The sequence below is a fragment of the Nansenia antarctica genome (assembly GCF_963989245.1).
Source record: "Nansenia antarctica genome assembly, chromosome: 12".
Lineage (NCBI taxonomy): Eukaryota > Metazoa > Chordata > Actinopteri > Argentiniformes > Microstomatidae > Nansenia > Nansenia antarctica.
The window spans coordinates 1,301,694-1,320,780 of record NC_137682.1 but is presented as its reverse complement, the minus strand read 5'-3'; the positions used below and the strand labels follow the sequence as shown (position 1 = coordinate 1,320,780).

The window sequence follows — 19,087 nt, the reverse complement described above, 5'->3', positions numbered from 1 at the left end:
CAACGTTGACCCCGCCCATGACAGTCTGTCATTGGCTCCAGTCATACACCATTTTGAAAAAGGGGCGTCTGCATAACTGCATTTAATTCCCATTACAGTGGGCGGGACAAAGTGCAGAGCCCTCCCATCGCATGTGTCAATTGGCTGATGTGGGCTTAAAGTCGGATTTCATTGGATGTAATTTAGCCTCTGACTTTGATTGTGCTCCAACACTGACACGAGATCTGCCTTTCCGGTCATTCATACAGCGCCACCGTTTCTAAATGGGAATTTTAAACAGATCCAGGATCAGAAATGTATGTGATTTTTTTTTGTAGCACTGCCCGTCATTTCCGTCATTCAGAACGGCGTCATTTCGCAAATTACAGCGACAGTTCCTCTGAACAGAAACAGAACATACCTGTGTGGGACAGTGTGAGTCACACCCACATCATCAAATAGCCCCCTGCGTTTTAGTCACACACACTTACTCAATAATGGTGACTGTGACCTGCTATACTATAGTCATGTAAATGATTCATGAGACACATATAAGAAACACAACATTAACACGAGCATCCTCCACCACCACCACACCCACTCTTCTATATTGGTTCAAATTGCACCGTCACCACTGTCAGAATGCAATATGACCATTCAACCATTTTTTGTTTGTTGTTACACACACACACACACACACACACACACACACACACACACACAGTATAAGAGAAGTATCCACTTTTCATGTGTTCCTTGCCATGTACTTGTTTATTCTTAGCAACCATAATGCGTTTTTAGAAGATATGAAACAGTCAACTATGTTCCATCAACTCCGGCCCCCAAGAGATATAAACAAAAGACAGAACACAAACCTATCAACAAAGTCGTCTTAGTTACAAAAAAGAAAGGGGGGCTAACACACCACTGATACCATTCTGTAAGCTGACAATGGTGATCCAATGCGAGTCAGACTCGGTAAGATTTATTCAATCAAAAAAAAAGAAACATAAGTACTGTCCTCAGTTAAAACCTTGTAACGATAGGCATAGCAACACGTTTACTGAACAAGAGAAAAAACGAACGAAAGTTCAAGAATAACCACTGTTCAAGCGCGTCTGTTCGGGCTGGGTCGGGTGATAGTCATTGACAAACAGAGAACATGTTTGATGACTTGGCCTCTGTCAACCACAAAAAAATAACCATAAACATGAAATAAAAACTAGGCTCATCATAGGAGGAAGAGGGAGAGAGGGAGAGAGAGAGAGAGAGAGAGAGAGAGAGAGAGAGAGAGAGAGAGAGAGAGAGAGAGAGAGATAGAGAGATAGAGAGATAAGAGATAAAAAATAAAATAAAAATAGGCTGAAAGGATAAAACACCCTCTGTAGTAGTTGTCGTAAACTCTCTGGATGTCGTCAGAGGAAATAGTTCTTTGAAAAGTTCCTCTTTTCCTTTCTTTCAGTCACTCACTTCCTCCCTCCCTCCCTCCCTCGTTCGTTCATTCGTCCGTCCGTCCGTCCATCCATCTGTCCCTCGCTCACTACCTGGGTCCCTCGGAGGCGTGACGTCACAGTGAGAGCTTGCAGTGACACAGTTCTTTGTACATGAGCCTCCTGAGTTTGGGCATGTCCTGCTGGCCGAAGTTGAACGGCTGTCCCAGCGCCAGACACTTGCAGTACTGAAACAGAGAGAGAGACGGTTTGGAAACATCACAGTACTGAAACAGAGAGAGAGACAGTTTGGAAACATCACAGTACTGAAACAGAGAGAGAGACGGTTTGGAAACATCACAGTACTGAAACAGAGAGAGAGACGGTTTGGAAACATCACAGTACTGAAACAGAGAGAGAGACGGTTTGGAAACATCACAGTACTGAAACAGAGAGAGAGACGGTTTGGAAACATCACAGTACTGAAACAGAGAGAGAGACGGTTTGGAAACATCACAGTACTGAAACAGAGAGAGAGACGGTTTGGAAACATCACAGTACTGAAACAGAGAGAGAGACAGTTTGGAAACATCACAGTACTGAAACAGAGAGAGAGACGGTTTGGAAACATCACAGTACTGAAACAGAGAGAGAGACAGTTTGGAAACATCACAGTACTGAAACAGAGAGAGAGACGGTTTGGAAACATCACAGTACTGAAACAGAGAGAGAGAGACAGTTTGGAAACATCACAAAAGGACAATGTACTTTCTCAAGGTGGAAAAGATGAGATACACATTGCAGGGATCAACTGGGAGGTTTAGTGCAGTGTGGCAGCCTTTCATTTCTTACGTGGAACGTCTAACAATGCCTCTTACTTCTTAAAAATGGCGTTGTATTATATATGAGAAGTATATGTTATTATAGTGTAAGTGAACTGTTATTTATTATTATTTTTGTTTCTGTCTTTGTTTTGTTTTGTTGTTTTCGCTGTTTTGTCTGTGTGCTTATGTCTGTTGCGTACTGTAATGTCTCTGAAAACTAAATAAAAAACACTTGAGTAAAAAAATAATAATGCAAAAGGACAGAGCCAGATAAGTAGGGAATCTGTGGATACACTGACTCATCATTGTGTATACAGAACTCAGATAATACATAGTAGTACCTGTAATAATTAAGGATGCACCGATACTAGTACTCATACCCGATGCCGTGCTCATGTACTCTTAACCGTAATCGTAAAACTACTCCGATACAACCGCTCCCGATACCGTTTTATGGCAATGTAGTGTAACCTCTCGTAGCAGATAGGCTGAGGAGGAGCAATGCATGTCAGCAGTTTGGAGATATTTTAGGATAAGCGATGATGACGACGACAAAAGTAGAGCAGACTTAGCAGCACGTTGTTGAACAGTGAATGAATGTGTTAGGAGGATTCTGCTGGATAGATCATATCGGGCTCTTAAGATCGTGTATTTTCTGTGTCCTCAGTTCAGATTTGAGTGGATATGTTTTCTCAAAAGATGTGTGTTTAGTCTCGTAGTGGCGCTTCACAGTGCTGCTTTTAATAATCGCCACGGTCTCCGGACATATCAGACATGTGTTTTGAACTGCCCGAGGGAAGAATGAATGTAAGAGTCTGTCCGTTCTTCATTAAAAGCTGTTTTCACTGTCTACCTTTCTTCTTTTGGAGCACGCCACGACGTTTCTCTAACTTATTTCTCTGAGTAGTCTCTCGTCTCGTCATCCCCTGTGTGTGTGTGTGTGTGTGTGTCTCTCATCTCACTGACTGACTCGAGCAAACAATGCTTATCAGAATGCACAGATTCCATTGTCTTATCAGAACGCACAGATTCCATTGGCTGAGTAGCGCCGTTAAACCAGCACTGTTAAGGCTAGAAAACTTGTGCAGATTACATGAATGAATGAATGGTCTTTATTGTCATTGATACAGTACAGGTACCAAACAACGAAATTTGGGAGGGGGGGCTCCCCTGGTGCTAGGAAAGAAAAAAAAAACTAGAAAAAACAAGGAAAGGGAAAGGAGCTGGTTTACATAAATAAAGGCTATGTACACTATCTACTATACTATACTGTACAAATAAAACACTGTGCTGTACTCTATGCTATGCTATACCTATTCTAACATTTCCTATTCTCTGCAACCTTGTGTACCCTAGGGTTGTCATATTGCACATAGTGTTACTGCACATTCATTTTAAAGTGTCGCAGTTTGCAGGCTTGAAATGTACACATTTGTGCCTCAGCACTACACCTGATTTTCAATCCAGCAGCTGCCATCAATCCGTCCAGACTGTCCAGGGCCCAGAACATAAAACACTGGATAGGCATGGTGTCCATGGCAGCTGAGCTGCTGCTCTCCAAAAGAAACATTGCTGTGCGCCTATCTTGATAATATCGTATTGTGAGATCCCATGCAATTCCCAGCCCTAAACGGAAGAGTTTGTGATATACACAAGTTGATCATCTTGATCAAGAGAGGGGATCTGAACAACAGGAGTGTGAAACTGCAGTGAAAGTTCAGACCTACCTGAAGAACGAACGCACCACAGTCACTGTCGTTGTTTTGTCGGCCCACATTCTGAAACACACAGAGTAAAAAGTAAATGAACACATACAAATATTATCTATGCATGCAATTACTGCAATGTAAGTCGCTTTGGATAAAAGCATTAGCTAAATGGCATATATATATACAGTTAGGTCCATATATATTTGGACACAGACATCATTTTTGTCATTTTAGCTGTTTACCAAAACATCTTCAAGTTACAGTTATATGGGCTTAAAGTGCAGAATCTCGGGAAAGGGTATTCACATCCAAATTTTAAGGAAGGGTTAAGGAATTACAGCTCTTTAATATGTAGCTCCCTCTTTTTCAAGGGACCAAAAGTATTTGGACAATTGACTCAAAAGCTGTTTCATGGGTCAGTATGGGCTATTTATTCCTTCATTATTTCTTTATCAATTAAGCAGACTGTAAAAGGTCTGCGTTGATTCCAAGTGTGGCATTTGCATTTGGAAGCTGTGTCTGTATACGCACAACATGCAGTCAACAGAGCTCTCAATGCAAGTGAAACAGGCCATCCTTAGGCTGCGGAAACAACCAAAAAATCCACCAGAGAGATAGCGGGAACATTAGGAGTGGCCAAATTAACTGTTTGGTACATTCAGAGAAAAAAAGAAGACTGCTGCAGTAAAGGCCTGGCAAAGCATCACAAAGGAGGAAACCCAGCATTTTTGGTGATGTCCATGGGTTCCAGACTTCAGGCTGTCATTGCCTGCAAAGGATTCTCGACAAAGTATTAAAAATCAACATTTTATTTATGATTTTGTTAATTTGCCCAATTACTTTTGAGCTCCTGAAAATAGGGGTCTGTATATAAAAATGGTTGCAATTCCTAAACGTTTCATACAATATTTTTGTTCAACCCCTTGAATTAAAGCTGAAAGTCTGCACTTCAATTCCCTCTCGGTTGTTTCATTTCAAATCTATTGTGGTGGCATACAGAGCCAGAATTATGGAAATTGTGTAGACCTAACTGTATATATGTTACGGTACATGTGGGAAGACGGTACATGTGGGAAAACTAGGGTTAGGGTTAGGTGCTACGTCGACTTGGTACATGCTGGCAAGTCTAACCCTAACCCTAACCCTAACCGTAGCACCCTAGCACCTAACCATAACCCTAGTTTTCCCACATGTACCGTATTCCCACATGTACCGTAACATATATATTAACACAAACACAAACACACAACTTTGGTTACACAACAGTATGAATCGTTCTCACCATTTTGAAAAAGCCTTTCCACCCTGTAAGGAAATCTCTCTGGTCTGTCTTGACTGCCTCCGCCTGCAGGTACTTTCTAATGTGCTGGAAAAGTGGAAGAGAAAAGTGTTGAATTTCACTAAAATTAATCTCAATGTGACTAATGATTAAGTTATGAAAATGTTTAAACAAGACATAATATTCGATGCAATTATGGCATACTCATGTAGATATGCTTCATGTCACTCATTCTAAAACCTGTAAGCACTGTATGTAGACTGATTTCATAGAAAATAACATTTATTATATTTATTTATTTTTGTATTTATTTTTAAACAGGCATAATATCACACTTACCCTCTCTGTGTCAGTGTTCTAGGTGTAGTGGGGGTGATGTGTGACTTGATTAGGATGTCTGCTTGGTCTAATGGTAGTAGACTTGCTTGGTCTAATGGTAGTAGACTTGCTTGGTCTAATGGTAGTAGACTTGCTTGGTCTAATGGTAGTAGACTTGCTTGGTCTAATGGTAGTAGACTTGCTTGGTCTAATGGTAGTAGACTTGCTTGGTCTAATGGAAGTAGACTTGCTTGGTCTAATGGTAGTAGACTTGCTTGGTCTAATGGTAGTAGACTTGCTTGGTCTAATGGTAGTAGACTTGCTTGGTCTAATGGTAGTAGACTTGCTTGGTCTAATGGTAGTAGGCGCTTGTGTCATCCGCGTGGGAGACCTGAGTTCAAACCCTGCCTTTCACATCATATCATGTGATATCATGTCATATCATGAACCTGCGGCCTGCAGACATGGGCCTGCTGTCCCCCCCCCCCCCCCCCCGCACCAACCTACGGACCTTTGGAGACAGAGCCTTCAGTGTGGCTGCACCTACCCTCTGGAACTCCCTCCCCACAGTGATCCGCAACGCCCCCACCCTGGACTCCTTCAAACTAGCCCTCAAAACCCACCTGTTCTCCAAGGCCTTTGGCCCCTAGTCACTGTTTTACTTTCTGCTTTGTTTGTTTTCTGTTTTGTCTGTCCGTTTCATCCCTTTGTAAAGCGTCCTTGGGTTTTTGAAAGGCGCTATATAAATTAAAGTTATTATTATTATTATTATTATTATTATCATGTCTCACCTTTGGGCAGCGGCGGTTCAGAGTGCGCTGGGAGTCGAAGTAGGTGATGGCCCTGCGGGGGATGTCGACGCTGACCAGCGACCAGTGGACCTCCAGGTGGATGGGGATCAACAGCAGATCCTTCTGGAAGATGTCCACCTGAGAGGGAGAAACATTTCTCTGTGTGAGATGGTGTGAGATGGTCATCTAAATGCTAACTTGCATTTGGGGGCAGTGGCGGACTCAGGCTGTTTGAAGGTCAGGGGGGGCGAAAAGAAAAAAAGGGCACCTACTGCACAACATGGGACCCCATCAGTGCACATGGTCAAGTTTAGACCATTGGAAGAGCAGCCAATAGGGCACATCCTCTAATTTTGCCACTCAAAAGGGCACTTTAGTGCGACGTTTTTCAACTGTGGGGGCACATGGTCAAGTTGAGACCATTGGAGGGGCACCAATAGGGCACGTCCTCTCATTTTCGCCACTCAAAAGGGCATTTTTGCCACTCAAAAGGGCACTTGAGAGACGTTTTTCAACCGTGGGGGCACCAGGAGGGGCGGTCGCCCCCCCCTGAGTCGGCCAGTGTTAGGGGGGTACTAGTCTGAGTTATCAAACACATGATAGGAAGAGAAGCAGCATAGAGAAACTATCTCTTCACTGCATGTGTGGTCTTGGCTTGCTAGTTGGGGGGTTTTGTAGGTTGTTGTAAATTTAAAAAATGCATTTGTCACTATCTGAATAAACGTCTGACTGACTGAGTGATAAAGCGTCATGAAAAGCAGGTGTAAGCTAAACAGAAAGCTTTGTTAAAGTGATGTGCTATAATCAAATCTATGGGATGATATGGTGTGAGTGTGTTTTTTTTATACCTAGCACCTGTTAAATAATGGATGTGTGTATACTAATGTGACATTCTGATTACTTACATGCTTTGTCCACCGCTTGACTCCGTCATAGCCTTTCGTCCTCAACTTGTCGTAGAAGAAGCTGTTGAAGAAATGGACCTGGGAGAAGAACGTTTTGGAGAAAGCGATTAGATGCTCGAGGCAGGATAGTCTCATACGCTCGAGGCAGGATAGTCTCATATGTTAGAGGCAGGATAGTCTCATATGTTAGAGGCAGGATAGTCTCATATGTTAGAGGCAGGATAGTCTCATATGTTAGAGGCAGGATAGTCTCATATGTTAGAGGCAGGATAGTCTCACATGCTAAGAGGCAGGATAGTCTCATATGTTAGAGGCAGGATAGTCTCACATGTTTAGAGGCAGGATAGTCTCATATGTCAGAGGCAGGATAGTCTCATATGTTAGAGAGGCAGGATAGTCTCATATGTCAGAGGCAGGATAGTCTCATATGTTAGAGAGGCAGGATAGTCTCATATGCCAGAGGCAGGATAGTCTCATATGTTAGAGGCAGGATAGTCTCATCTGTTAGAGGCAGGATAGTCTCATATGTTAGAGGCAGGATAGTCTCGTATGTTAGAGGCAGGATAGTCTCATATGTTAGAGGCAGGATAGTCTCATATGTTAGAGGCAGGATAGTCTCATATGTTAGAGGCAGGATAGTCTCATATGTTAGAGGCAGGATAGTCTCACATGCTAAGAGGCAGGATAGTCTCACATGTTAGAGGCAGGATAGTCTCATCTGTTAGAGAGGCAGGATAGTCTCAGATGTTAGAGGCAGGATAGTCTCATATGTTAGAGGCAGGATAGTCTCATATGTTAGAGAGGCAGGATAGTCTCAGATGTTAGAGGCAGGATAGTCTCATATGTTAGAGGCAGGATAGTCTCATATGTTAGAGGCAGGATAGTCTCATATGTTAGAGGCAGGATAGTCTCGTATGTTAGAGGCAGGATAGTCTCAGATGCTAGAGAGAGGCAGGATAGTCTCATATGTTAGAGGCAGGATAGTCTCATATGTTAGAGGCAGGATAGTCTCATACGCTAGAGGCAGGATAGTCTCATACGCTAGAGGCAGGATAGTCTCATCTGATGTACACGATGACAATATGTACAGTGTATAGTAGGGATGTGACGATGCATCGCGAGACAGTTCATTATCGATACAAATATTATGAGATGATTAAAATCGGTGAAATGAAAAACGAATCGCAACACTCCATTAAAAAAACAACAGCATTAACACAACTTGGTCTCATTACCGTAATTCCAAAACTAAAAGTGCTATTGAAGAAATTCCAAGAGGTGCTGTGCTTTCTACTCATATAGATATATACCAAACTATATGACGGGAATTAACGTAGCTCATGGAGGAGCTGAGGAGATTTGAAGAGAGAAGCGGCCTTACGAGCCAGCATATTTTAATGGTGTTTTTTACGTGGCAGTGTTTTTTATACTTTTGTGAGTTTGTGTACAGATGTGAAATGTCAGGAAGATCTTCTAGGGTTACTAAACCACCCGAAAGGCAAAACACAGAGACCCAGCATCGGGCCTACTCTGCAAAATAATATCTTCCAGTCAATCGTATCGAATCGTGAGTTGAGTGTATCGTTACATCCTTAGTGTAATCCATGCATTATGTTTTTACAATGGAAAAATCATTGTCAATTGAATGAATGAATGAATGAATGAATGAATGGTCTTTATTAAATCATTGTCAATTATTGTATTTCAAATGACTTGTTTCCCCTACCTTCTCAGGCACAGAATCCATCACCAGATCCCCATACATATTCATGACCTACAGAAAAAAGGAAACATTGTATCACCACAATGCCAAGCTGGTCTATAAATAAATACAAATACATTGTCTATAATGTATGTGTCCTTTGTAGGCGGTGGTCAGTGAAGGTAAGGGCCGCCCCACCTGGTCGTTCAGCCAGTTCTGTCCATACAGCGTGCTCAGGTCGTCCATGGTCAGGACGTGTTTCTTATAGTTGACGCGGAACCCTCGCACCATGGCCGTGCCAGACGACCTCTGGTAGGACTGAATTAGGTGCTGCACCACTGTTTTCCTGTGTAAACAACATGGGAACCAAGTAAGGTCAATAACAGATCATTTGAGTTGTTATTCTTCCTGGTTAGAAATGATTCTTCCTAGTTGGTCATTTCTGTAGTACACAGCTAGCTAGTGATGGAGAAAAGAGTAGAAGATGGTCAAAGTCATTTTCTGTGCAACATTTTGAACATCGTCATATTAGGAGTCATTTGAATCAACATCCTCATACGTGTGTGGCCCTTGTGGGCGGTTTCCTTAGCCTCACAATCTCTGGGCACAATGTGTAGGAAATGTTAGAAAGACTTCATTTGCTAGAGGGTCTAAAATTAGACTGGCATAAGAGTTCTAGAACAGACGGATTCTGTTTACACTCCACCTAGTTTCAGCCAAGAGCTGAAGTCTTTTTATGATGCACATTTAAAAGGCAGACATCAGGGACACCAGATTTTACAAGTAGATGGTGTGTGTGTGTGTGTGTGTGTTAGTTTCAGACCTGTGAGGCTGAGAGAAGTTCTCAGTGAACATGTCCTGTAGTTTCTCCACCACATCATCAACGTGGATGGGGATCAGGCTGCCGTACTGCTGGAGAGATTCACCCAGGAAAGCTGGGAAAACACAACGACATGAACAGTCAAGCTAAGTCGTACATGAATGCCTTATTCCAAAGCGCTTTACAACGGCCTCTCACACACCCATTCACACACCAACGGCGGCAAGCGTGTCCTGCCCTGTATCATTTATTTTTTACAGATTACACTTTTTTCTTTTAAGCTAACAGCATTTTTAAAATATATATATATATATATATATATATATATATATATATATATATTTGAAGAGGTGGTAATTTCATTCAACAATCATACTTACTATGCACGCAGCTCATGTGTTCCTCAGTGAGGGCGACCTCGACAGGCTTCTCACGCACAGCAGAGTAGGGGGTCTCTGGTTCCCTTCTCCCTCGTTCCCCCATGTTGCCCACCTGGCTGGCCTGGTAGTCGCCAGAGTAACCGTTCAACCGCTCATCTACAGAGACCACAATGTTGTTAGTTATAGTGAGAACATCGCTCTATTGTCACAATCACGTTAAAACATAAGCACTTTAAGCATCTCATCTCTTCAGTGAATCCAGTTCAGAATAGACTGGCTGGGACGTGACCACTCGTTGACGATGCACACGTAGTCTTCTTGTCTGCTCACTTTGCCACTTAATTACACTAATTATACTTTACAATTTATCGAATAATATATTAGAAACAGCAATGAACACATCCCCTGCTACGGGAAGTCGCAAAAGAGAGGGTGAAAACTCTCCAACTAAGAAGAAATGTAAAGATACATCCATCTCTAAAGAAGACCTCGACGCCGCCATTGCTGACGGTATCAGGCTAGCGCTGCAAGAACAGCAATCCATCCTGAACACAGCTATCACCTCGGCCATCAGAGATGCTGTGGATTCCATCCTAACCCCTCAGCTTTGCTCAATCAAAATCGACATCGAAAAGACCAACGAGTATGTCCGAGGTATGAAAACGGATATCGAGCACCAAGCTAAGCTAAGCTAGCCCAGAAGACCCAGAGCCGCATCGACTCCGTTCAGTTGGCTGGCCTGCGAGGACAGACATGATAGCATTGCTGAACTCCGAAAGCAGGTGGAACAACTCACAGAGAAAACAGCAGCTGACATGGAAGATAGGGCCCGGCGAAATAATCTACGTCTGGTAGGCTTACCAGAGTCGTTGGAGGGCTCTGATGCTGCAGGCTACCTCAAAGCTAACCTGGTGAAGTTGATTCCCTCCTTGGCTGGCCGAGTCATCGAGATCGACCGTGCTCACCGCAGATATAATCGCCCCCGTACCCTCATCTTCTATTGAGATGGCAGGACAGGACCACCATCCTAAAAGAAGCCATAGTTACTGTATAAAGCCCCCGTACCCTCATCTTCCGTCTATTGAGATGGCAGGACAGGTACCCTCATCTTCCGTCTATTGAGATGGCAGGACAGGACCACCATCCTAAAAGAAGCTAGGAAGATATATCCAGTGAAGCAAGACACATCCACCCTCCTGTTCTTCCCAGACTACAGTGCCCCAACTACAACCAAGAGGAAGGGGTTCAACACGGTCATCAAGGATGCGCATCATGCCATGGGTCTGCAGCCTTTCCTAATCTACCCCGCTACTCTCAAAATGGAGCTGCATGATGGCAAAAAGATGTCCTTCGACTGTCCGTCCAGAGCAGAGGACTTCATCCGATCCTTGAAGCTGTCTACAGGACCCGTGCGACCCACCCGACCGAGGGCACTCTACCGCTGTCAATGACCCGGGGATCGAGGATGGTGACGGGATGGAACTGACCACCTAATCAGCCACGACACTGCCATGGGGTCTGCTTTAGATTTCAACGATAGAAAGGACTTGGCGTCTTTGGCAGTCAACGTTACTATTCTATAAGACGCCAATTGGCGTCTTTGGCAGTCAATGAGTTAAGGAATGTGACGTTACACGTTTTCAGAACAAATATTTAAAGCACTCTTGCGCTCAAAATAAGACCCGAGGTGTGCTCGTCTTGGTTGACAGGAGGTTGCATTTGACTCTCGACCAGATAAGAAATGACAAACAGGGCCGATTTGTTTACATAAAGACGAAAATAAACCAGGTTAAATTGATGCTAGCATTTATGCCCCTAATGAAGTCGACGCAGAATTTCTACCAGATATCAGTAACACATTATTAGAAACCTCTGTAGGCTATCATTTAATAGTAGGTGGTGACTTCAATTCTGTCCTCGATCCCTCATTAGACATGTCCTCTCCAGTTAATGTAAGCTCACAATAAACTGCATTTCTAAACGCATTTATAATGGATTTAAACGTTGTTGATGTGTGGAGAATTCAGAATAATAAGGCCAGAAATTATACATTTTATTCTAACAGACATAAATATTTTTCCAGAATTGATTTTATTTTTGTAAGCCCATCCCTCATTCCTTCCATGTCCCCAATTGATATTCTGCCAATACTGTTGTCTGATCACTCACCTGTGGCATGCAAGATTCAGCTCTCTGCTAATACTGACAAGGCCACTAGGTGGCGGTTTAACACCACTTTGTTGACAAACCCTGACTTTTCGATGTTTCTCAAAGATGAATTTGAAGTATTTCTTGCTATAAACAGAGCACAGTGTGACAATCCTCGAATTTTGTGGGAAACAAACAAATGTTTTCTCAGGGGCCTTTGTATTTCGTTCTCCTCCACTCTCTCTAAAGCACGTAACAAGCGTTTTAATGAGCTAGAGAAGGAAATAAAGTTGAAATAAAAACAGTAGAAAACAGTAGAAAATTTACAAAAAAAATATTTTACAGAAGATCAAGCCACACGGCTCGCTTGTCTCAAAGGAGAATATAATGCTATATCTCTCTCAAAGGCTGAATTTATCCCTCATAGAACAAGACAGAGATATTATTTTGATGCTGAAAGGCCCAGCCGCTTATTGGCACTGAGACTGAAGGAGAATGAAAGCCAAGCCTCTATAAATGCTATTAGAGATTCTGCGGGCACTGTTCATACTGCTCCCCAAGCTGTGAATAGTATATTTCAAACATTTTACTCCAACCTGTACCAATCTGACATAGATTATGATACATCTCGCTGCAAGGCGTTCCTTCATGGCCTCAATTTACCTAAGATATCACAGACTGAAAGGGAGGTTCTTGACTGCCCTCTTGACTTAAAGGAGCTACACCAGGGGTGTCCAAACTTTTTTCACAGAGGGCCACATACAGAAAAATATACTCAAGGCCGGGCCACTCACTAGAGGTGAGGTATCGCCTCACCTCTAATGTATTAAAGTTAATCAAATGTAGGTAAAGTATGCTTGATACCTGAATATGCTTAAAGAAAAACAGCCCATATCATAACTTTCCATTAATGTTTTTTTCTTTTTTTTATAAAGACGGCTCATTCTCAAAACAGCAGCCTCAGATTGCTTCTTAGTCAGAGTGATAGAGCTCGTCCCCATATTCAGCATCAACATCAGATAGGAACACTTGAAATATTCTCTGTGGTAGAGCCCTCGTGCTCTAATTATGTTGATAGTTTTCACAACTGTGTTCATCACATCATTAAGCTGGACTGCCTTGGCACAGAGGGCTTCTTGGTGGATGATGTGTACAGGGTTTTTCCTGGCTCAAAATGAGGCGGAAGTGGTACCAGTGGTGTTTGACATCGGGGGGGAACCATGAAGCAGGGCTGTCTGGGGGTCCTTAAACATCAAACACTTAATTTCTTGCATTCTGGTGAATTGATATGCACCAATTTGTGACCTTTCTGCATCAACTTATGGTGGAAATGTCATTATTTATGTAAAGGAAAACACAATATTCAGGCACCAGATGACCATTCAAAATATAATGTAATATAATGCAATATAAGGCTCTCAGGCATTCTGTACTTTCAAATATGTATTCTCCTTGAGCAGTCAACATCAACTATCAGCTATTTCGCTAGCGAAAACGAAAGCTAACTTATTTGCGAAACAGCGCCCCCGCCACCACGTCGGCGCAATGCCGCAATTGCAATTAGAAATGACAGAATAATTATATTTTTTGAATTTGTTTTGGGCCAATTAAAAACGGACCATTGGCCGCAGTTGGCCCGTGGGCCGTAGTTTGGACACCCCTGAGCTACACAATGCCCTTCAATCTTTACAGAAAGGAAAATCGCCGGGCTTAGATGGTCTTCCACCAGAACTGTATTTAGTACTTTGGGATTTGATAGGTCCTCTTATTATGGACTCCTTTAATGATGCTATATCCAGAGGTGATTTTCACAGAGATCAAAAAGTTGCCCTTATCTCTCTTTTGTTAGAAAAGGGGAGAGCCTATCTCCCTGATCTCGTGTGACCAGAAACTGTATGCTAAGGTTTTGGCTATACGATTGGAGGCTGTAACAGACGCCTTGATCAGTGAAGACCAGACAGGGTTCATGAAGGGACGCCTTGCATTGGACAATATACGCAGACTGCTTCATATCATCAATTTAACCGATAGCTCTCTCAGCCCGTGTGCAGTATTTTCGCTTGACGCTGAGAAGGCTTTCGATCGGCTTGAATGGAACTACATGTGGGCTGTTTTAGACCATCTTGGCTTTGGGGTTAATTTCATTGCTATGATTAAGACTCTGTATAATGCACCAACCGCTTCTGTTCTCACAGCTAATGTTATTTCCCCTCCAATCCAACTGGAGCGCTCGGCTAGGCAGGGCTGCCCATTGTCGCCATTCTTGTTCTGTCTCTCTCTTGAGCCCTTAGCCCAGGCCATCAGAGTACTTACATTTCCCCTATTTCAATTCTAGATCATAGCCACCACATCTCATTATATGCTGATGACATTCTATTATTTCTAGATAATATTGATACTTCTGCCCGCCATGTGTTAGAAATGTTTGAAGATTTCGGTAGATTGTCAGGCTATAAGATTAACTGGATGAAGTCAATTCTAATGCCCCTTAGTCCTTCAGCAAGAACCTCCTGTCTCCCTAGACATATCCCGGTGAAAGATAAATGTACTTACCTTGGCATCACTATATACCCAACCATACCACGGATAATTAAAGACAACTTTGATGTAACCTTGAACAAAATCAAAACGGATATTCAAAGATGGGATAGCCTCAAAATATCTCTTCAGGGCAGAGCCACGATAATCAAGATGAATGTTTTGCCAAGGATCAACTTCCTGTTTTCCATGTTACCATTACCCCCACCCCCCAAATACTTTGATGATATTAATTCGTTGGTCTCAAGGTTCATATGGGCTGGCAAACGCCCGAGAATCCGTCTTACAACTTTGCAACAACCCAAATTGTCGGGCGGGATGGCAGTTCCAGATTTTAAGTTGTATTATTTAGCTTTTCAGACTCAAGCCTTACGTACCTGGGTGAATCCAAATTCCAAAGTACCTTGGAGGTCAATAGAGGCAGGTCTGGTCAGTCCAGTCAGATTAGAGGATTTACTTTTCTCAGGCACGGTCATAGATTTGGTTGCATTATAGATAACGCCCGTAAGGTGTGGAAAGCGTCTGAGAAAATCATGGGAGGTTCCTTGCGATTCTGTTCCTCCACTCCTTTATGGAATAACCCAAACTTGATGTCGGGTAACCGACCATTCACCCAGCAAACATGGAGCTCTCGGGGTGTAAATACTCTCAGAGACTTGTATGACAATGATGGCCTAGATTCGTTTCAGCACCTCCAAACTAAGTTTGTCCTTCCAGCGTCATCATATTTTGTCTATCTACAGCTGAGGTCCTCACTCAAGGCCTATGGAGTGCCTTGGCGCTCCCCACTTCCAACTCACCCCATGATAGCCTGGATTGAACATACCCCAACCTCTCGTGGCTGTGTATCCAGAATCTATCGCAATCTAGTGGACGCAATTAAAAAACCACTTGCGGTTGAGGCTTTATGGAACCGAGAGCTTGGTGAATTGGATTTCCACCCAAACTGGGACACAATATGGTCTAATCTCAATTCAACCTCAAAAAATGTATCTCATCAGTTAATTCATTTTAAAGTCATCCACAGGGCCTATGCTACACCATACAGAAGATACTTAATGAAACTACAACCCAACTACTACTGTCAATTCTGCCCTACCCCCACACCGGGTTCATTTCTCCATATGTTCTGGGAGTGTCCAGTCGTGGCCAATTTTTGGAACCATGTCAACTCTGTAATGTCCAAATTATTTAAGATTGACTATGTTCCTAATCTATGTTTATGTTTGCTCAATGACAACTCTGATTTTGATTTAAGTATTACGCAAAAGAAAATGCTATTTGCTGGTTTCACCTCTGCAAAAAAAACTATTCTTCAACATTGGATAACACCTGATTTCAGTATGAACACTTTTTGGTTTTACTCTTTACAGAGGATTGTGAATCTTGAGTGCACAACGGCCAGATTGAACAAAAGCAAGGCCCAGTACAGTTGATGCGTGGAAGGCTTATTCATTGAACTTGACCAACCTGACTGCTCTGTGATTAGATTTTCCATTTATCCCAGTCCGGATTGTGTTGTATTTCTACTATTTGGCTGTGACTTGTCTGCTACACTACCCCTTTTCTTTTTTGTTTTCTTTCTTTTTTCCCTCCCTTCCTTTCTTGTTCTGTATTGTCATTGTTATGTGTTGTTAAAAGCAATAAAAAAATCTTGGTCACAAAAAAAAAGAATAGACTGGCTGGCATTTTATGTCGTCAAATGAAATGGACATTTCCATAGAGGAAAAAACATCTACCTACACTGGGCTTATAATGACACTAACAACACTGGCACAGCTTCCTGTAAGATTCTGAAGGTGTCAGCTGATGATATCCCCTTCAAGATGAAAGTAGTGTATTCCTTCATTCATAATATCTCACCTCTCTCAGACCCACTGAATCTCTCCTCCTCTGATTGGGGGCTGCTCAGGCCCTGGTTCCTCCTCTGCCGGTTGGCGTACAGGCTGTACTGGCGCCACCTCCGCGCCCTCCTGTGCCCCAGGGTCCCCACCCACTGGGCACGCTGGCGCCAGGTCTTCCAGTGCTGGGTCATGCGGAACCGCAGGCCCGCGTGGGAGCGGAGCTTCTGCCAGCGTCCCAGCCTGCGCTGCCTGAGCCCGTTAAGCCGAGCCTGGATAGGGATCCTAGGCAAGTTCCCTGCTTCATATTCGGCCTCCTCCTCCTCCTCATCCTCTTCCTGTGACAGTTCTCGTTGCTGGTGATGCCGATGGTCCGATAGAGATGTAGTCGGCATGTTTGGGACCTCCCATTCCACCTCCGCCTCCTCTCCATCTTCCTCCTCCTCTTCTTCCTCTTCTTCATCCCAGCTTCCACCTTCGAAATCAATCTCCTTCTCCTCCTCCTCCTCTTCAGCATCCCCGTCGTCGTCCTCCTCCACTTGCTCCATGTACTCTGAGGGGTCCCAGGCCCTCTCCTTTTGCTCCAGTTTCAGGTGTATGGGGCTGGGCGCGTGGTGGGTGGAGGTGGGGTCCATGAGGTGCCCCCCGGGGATACCTCCACCTCCACCCCCGCTGTCCTCCTGGCCCACGGCCAAGCCCAGCTCGCCCTGCCAGCGGTTCTGAGCTAGGCTGCCGCCGCTGTCTCTCATCGTCCACGGGCACCCCACGACCTGCGCCAGCTCGTCGCCTGGGAAGAGGAGGAGGAGAAGGGAGGAGGAGACAGAGGAAGAGCAGAGGGGTGAGATGAAGAAGAGAGTAAATTAAGTGATAAAACTATACATGTATGCAGTAAATCTATGGGTAAATTCAATGTGCAAGCCTGATTAATAATGGTACATATTATACATATGTGTTTAATGTGTGTGGGACATATTGCATTGATAACTACATAACATGGGCACATGGGCACTTTTTCTAAAATGTTCTTTTTTTTCCCCCCTTTCCTAACACCAGGGGAGCCACCCCTCCTAAATTTCGTTGTTTGGTACCTGTACTGTAGCAATGACAAATAAAGTCCATTCCATTCCATTCCACATAGTAGCTAGATCCCAATTTGTCCCAAGTCGTATTGTGCTTTAATAACAGCTGGTCACTACAGTCATTATAACGAGCTACAGCCAAGCAAGAAGTGACCATTTCAAATTATCCTGCAATTTTTTGCAGGATGCACAGCTGCTAACGTTAGAACTTAGCAGGGCTATGGATTGAATGAGTGCAATTACTGCGCTTAGCAGCTAGCTTAGCTTCCACTCGATACGCCCCTCGGAGGCTCGACGGCCGCATGTGTAAAACATCACATGTCATTCCCAGGTCAGGTGGATCATTTTGGAGGTAAAACAACCAGCTGTAAGTGATCAAGCTGATCAGGTGGACTAAGCTCAGTCTGGCGTGTTGCTGCAGGAGCTAGCCGAGGGGGAGGACTAACCTCTGGAATTAAAACATTCATTTAAACGGTTGCATGGTAAATATATAACATACAGGGTGTGTGAATATAAAATATAACCGTCATAATGTTGAATACAAAATCACAAGACCGCGAGAGTCTGAGAGAAAGTGTACACGTGCTTAGAAACTAAACACATTTTGCAACAACGTTTCATTCTATTTCAGGAATTAGACTGATCCCCCCGAATCCAGATCCGATGGGAAACAGCAGGTTATCTTCTATTACCTAAACCACCGAGTCAATCTTCTAAACCCCCTCTGTTCTGTTCTGCACGTGTACAAGTACAAGATGTGCTGCTGAATGCACATGGACATTGCGTTCTTTGGTGAGATAAAAAGAAAAAACGGTTGGAAAGCGAACCTGGAGGTAGCTGCTATGCTATGCTAGGAGCCCAACAACACCAAATATAATGATAATAATATGTCAAGGATAACGCGACTTCAACACTCACCGTTAACCTGCAGTTTTGTGAATGTCGGCCTGTTTCTGAGGTGAAATGTTCAACGTTTAGCAGGTTTATGTTTTTAATTCTTATTCGTGTTAAGCGGACCACAACATCCAGCTATGATCTGGTTAGCTAAACCTCATTCAATGAAGACAGGAAGTGTCGCTGGTGGAGTAGGCGTCACATCCGGTCATCCGGTCCCCCCCCGTCTTTTTCCGGTTTTAAGAGAGTAACAGTTGTTATTAATTTTATTATTATTATTATATTAATTTTGAAGTTAACTGTAGATTATTAATTATTAATCTCTGAGTATTGGAGAAGGGGTAGGATTAAATAATCTTATGCTTCTTCCTACTCCTTTTCGGACATGTTAAGTACATAGTTTTTTCTTGTTTTTGTTTTTGTTTTTTGTTGTTATAACTATTTCTTTTT

The 19,087-nt window shown here is 43.2% G+C and overlaps 1 protein-coding gene across 1 annotated transcript; it reads right to left on the bottom strand.

Annotated features, from left to right (window-relative positions):
- Positions 1-789: 789 nt before the first annotated feature.
- On the bottom strand, positions 790-18,793 carry LOC308168298 (uncharacterized protein). The gene is made up of 11 exons (XM_080542830.1): positions 18,662-18,793; positions 16,687-17,451; positions 10,138-10,293; positions 9,761-9,872; positions 9,136-9,283; positions 8,962-9,009; positions 7,236-7,313; positions 6,331-6,468; positions 5,225-5,308; positions 3,961-4,011; positions 790-1,657 (listed from the first exon to the last, which is right to left on the bottom strand). The coding sequence occupies exons 2-11, from the start codon at positions 17,411-17,413 to the stop codon at positions 1,547-1,549; spliced, it is 1,653 nt and encodes a 550-aa protein (XP_080398956.1). The 5' UTR covers positions 17,414-17,451; positions 18,662-18,793; the 3' UTR covers positions 790-1,546.
- Between the last annotated feature and the right edge of the window lie 294 nt (positions 18,794-19,087).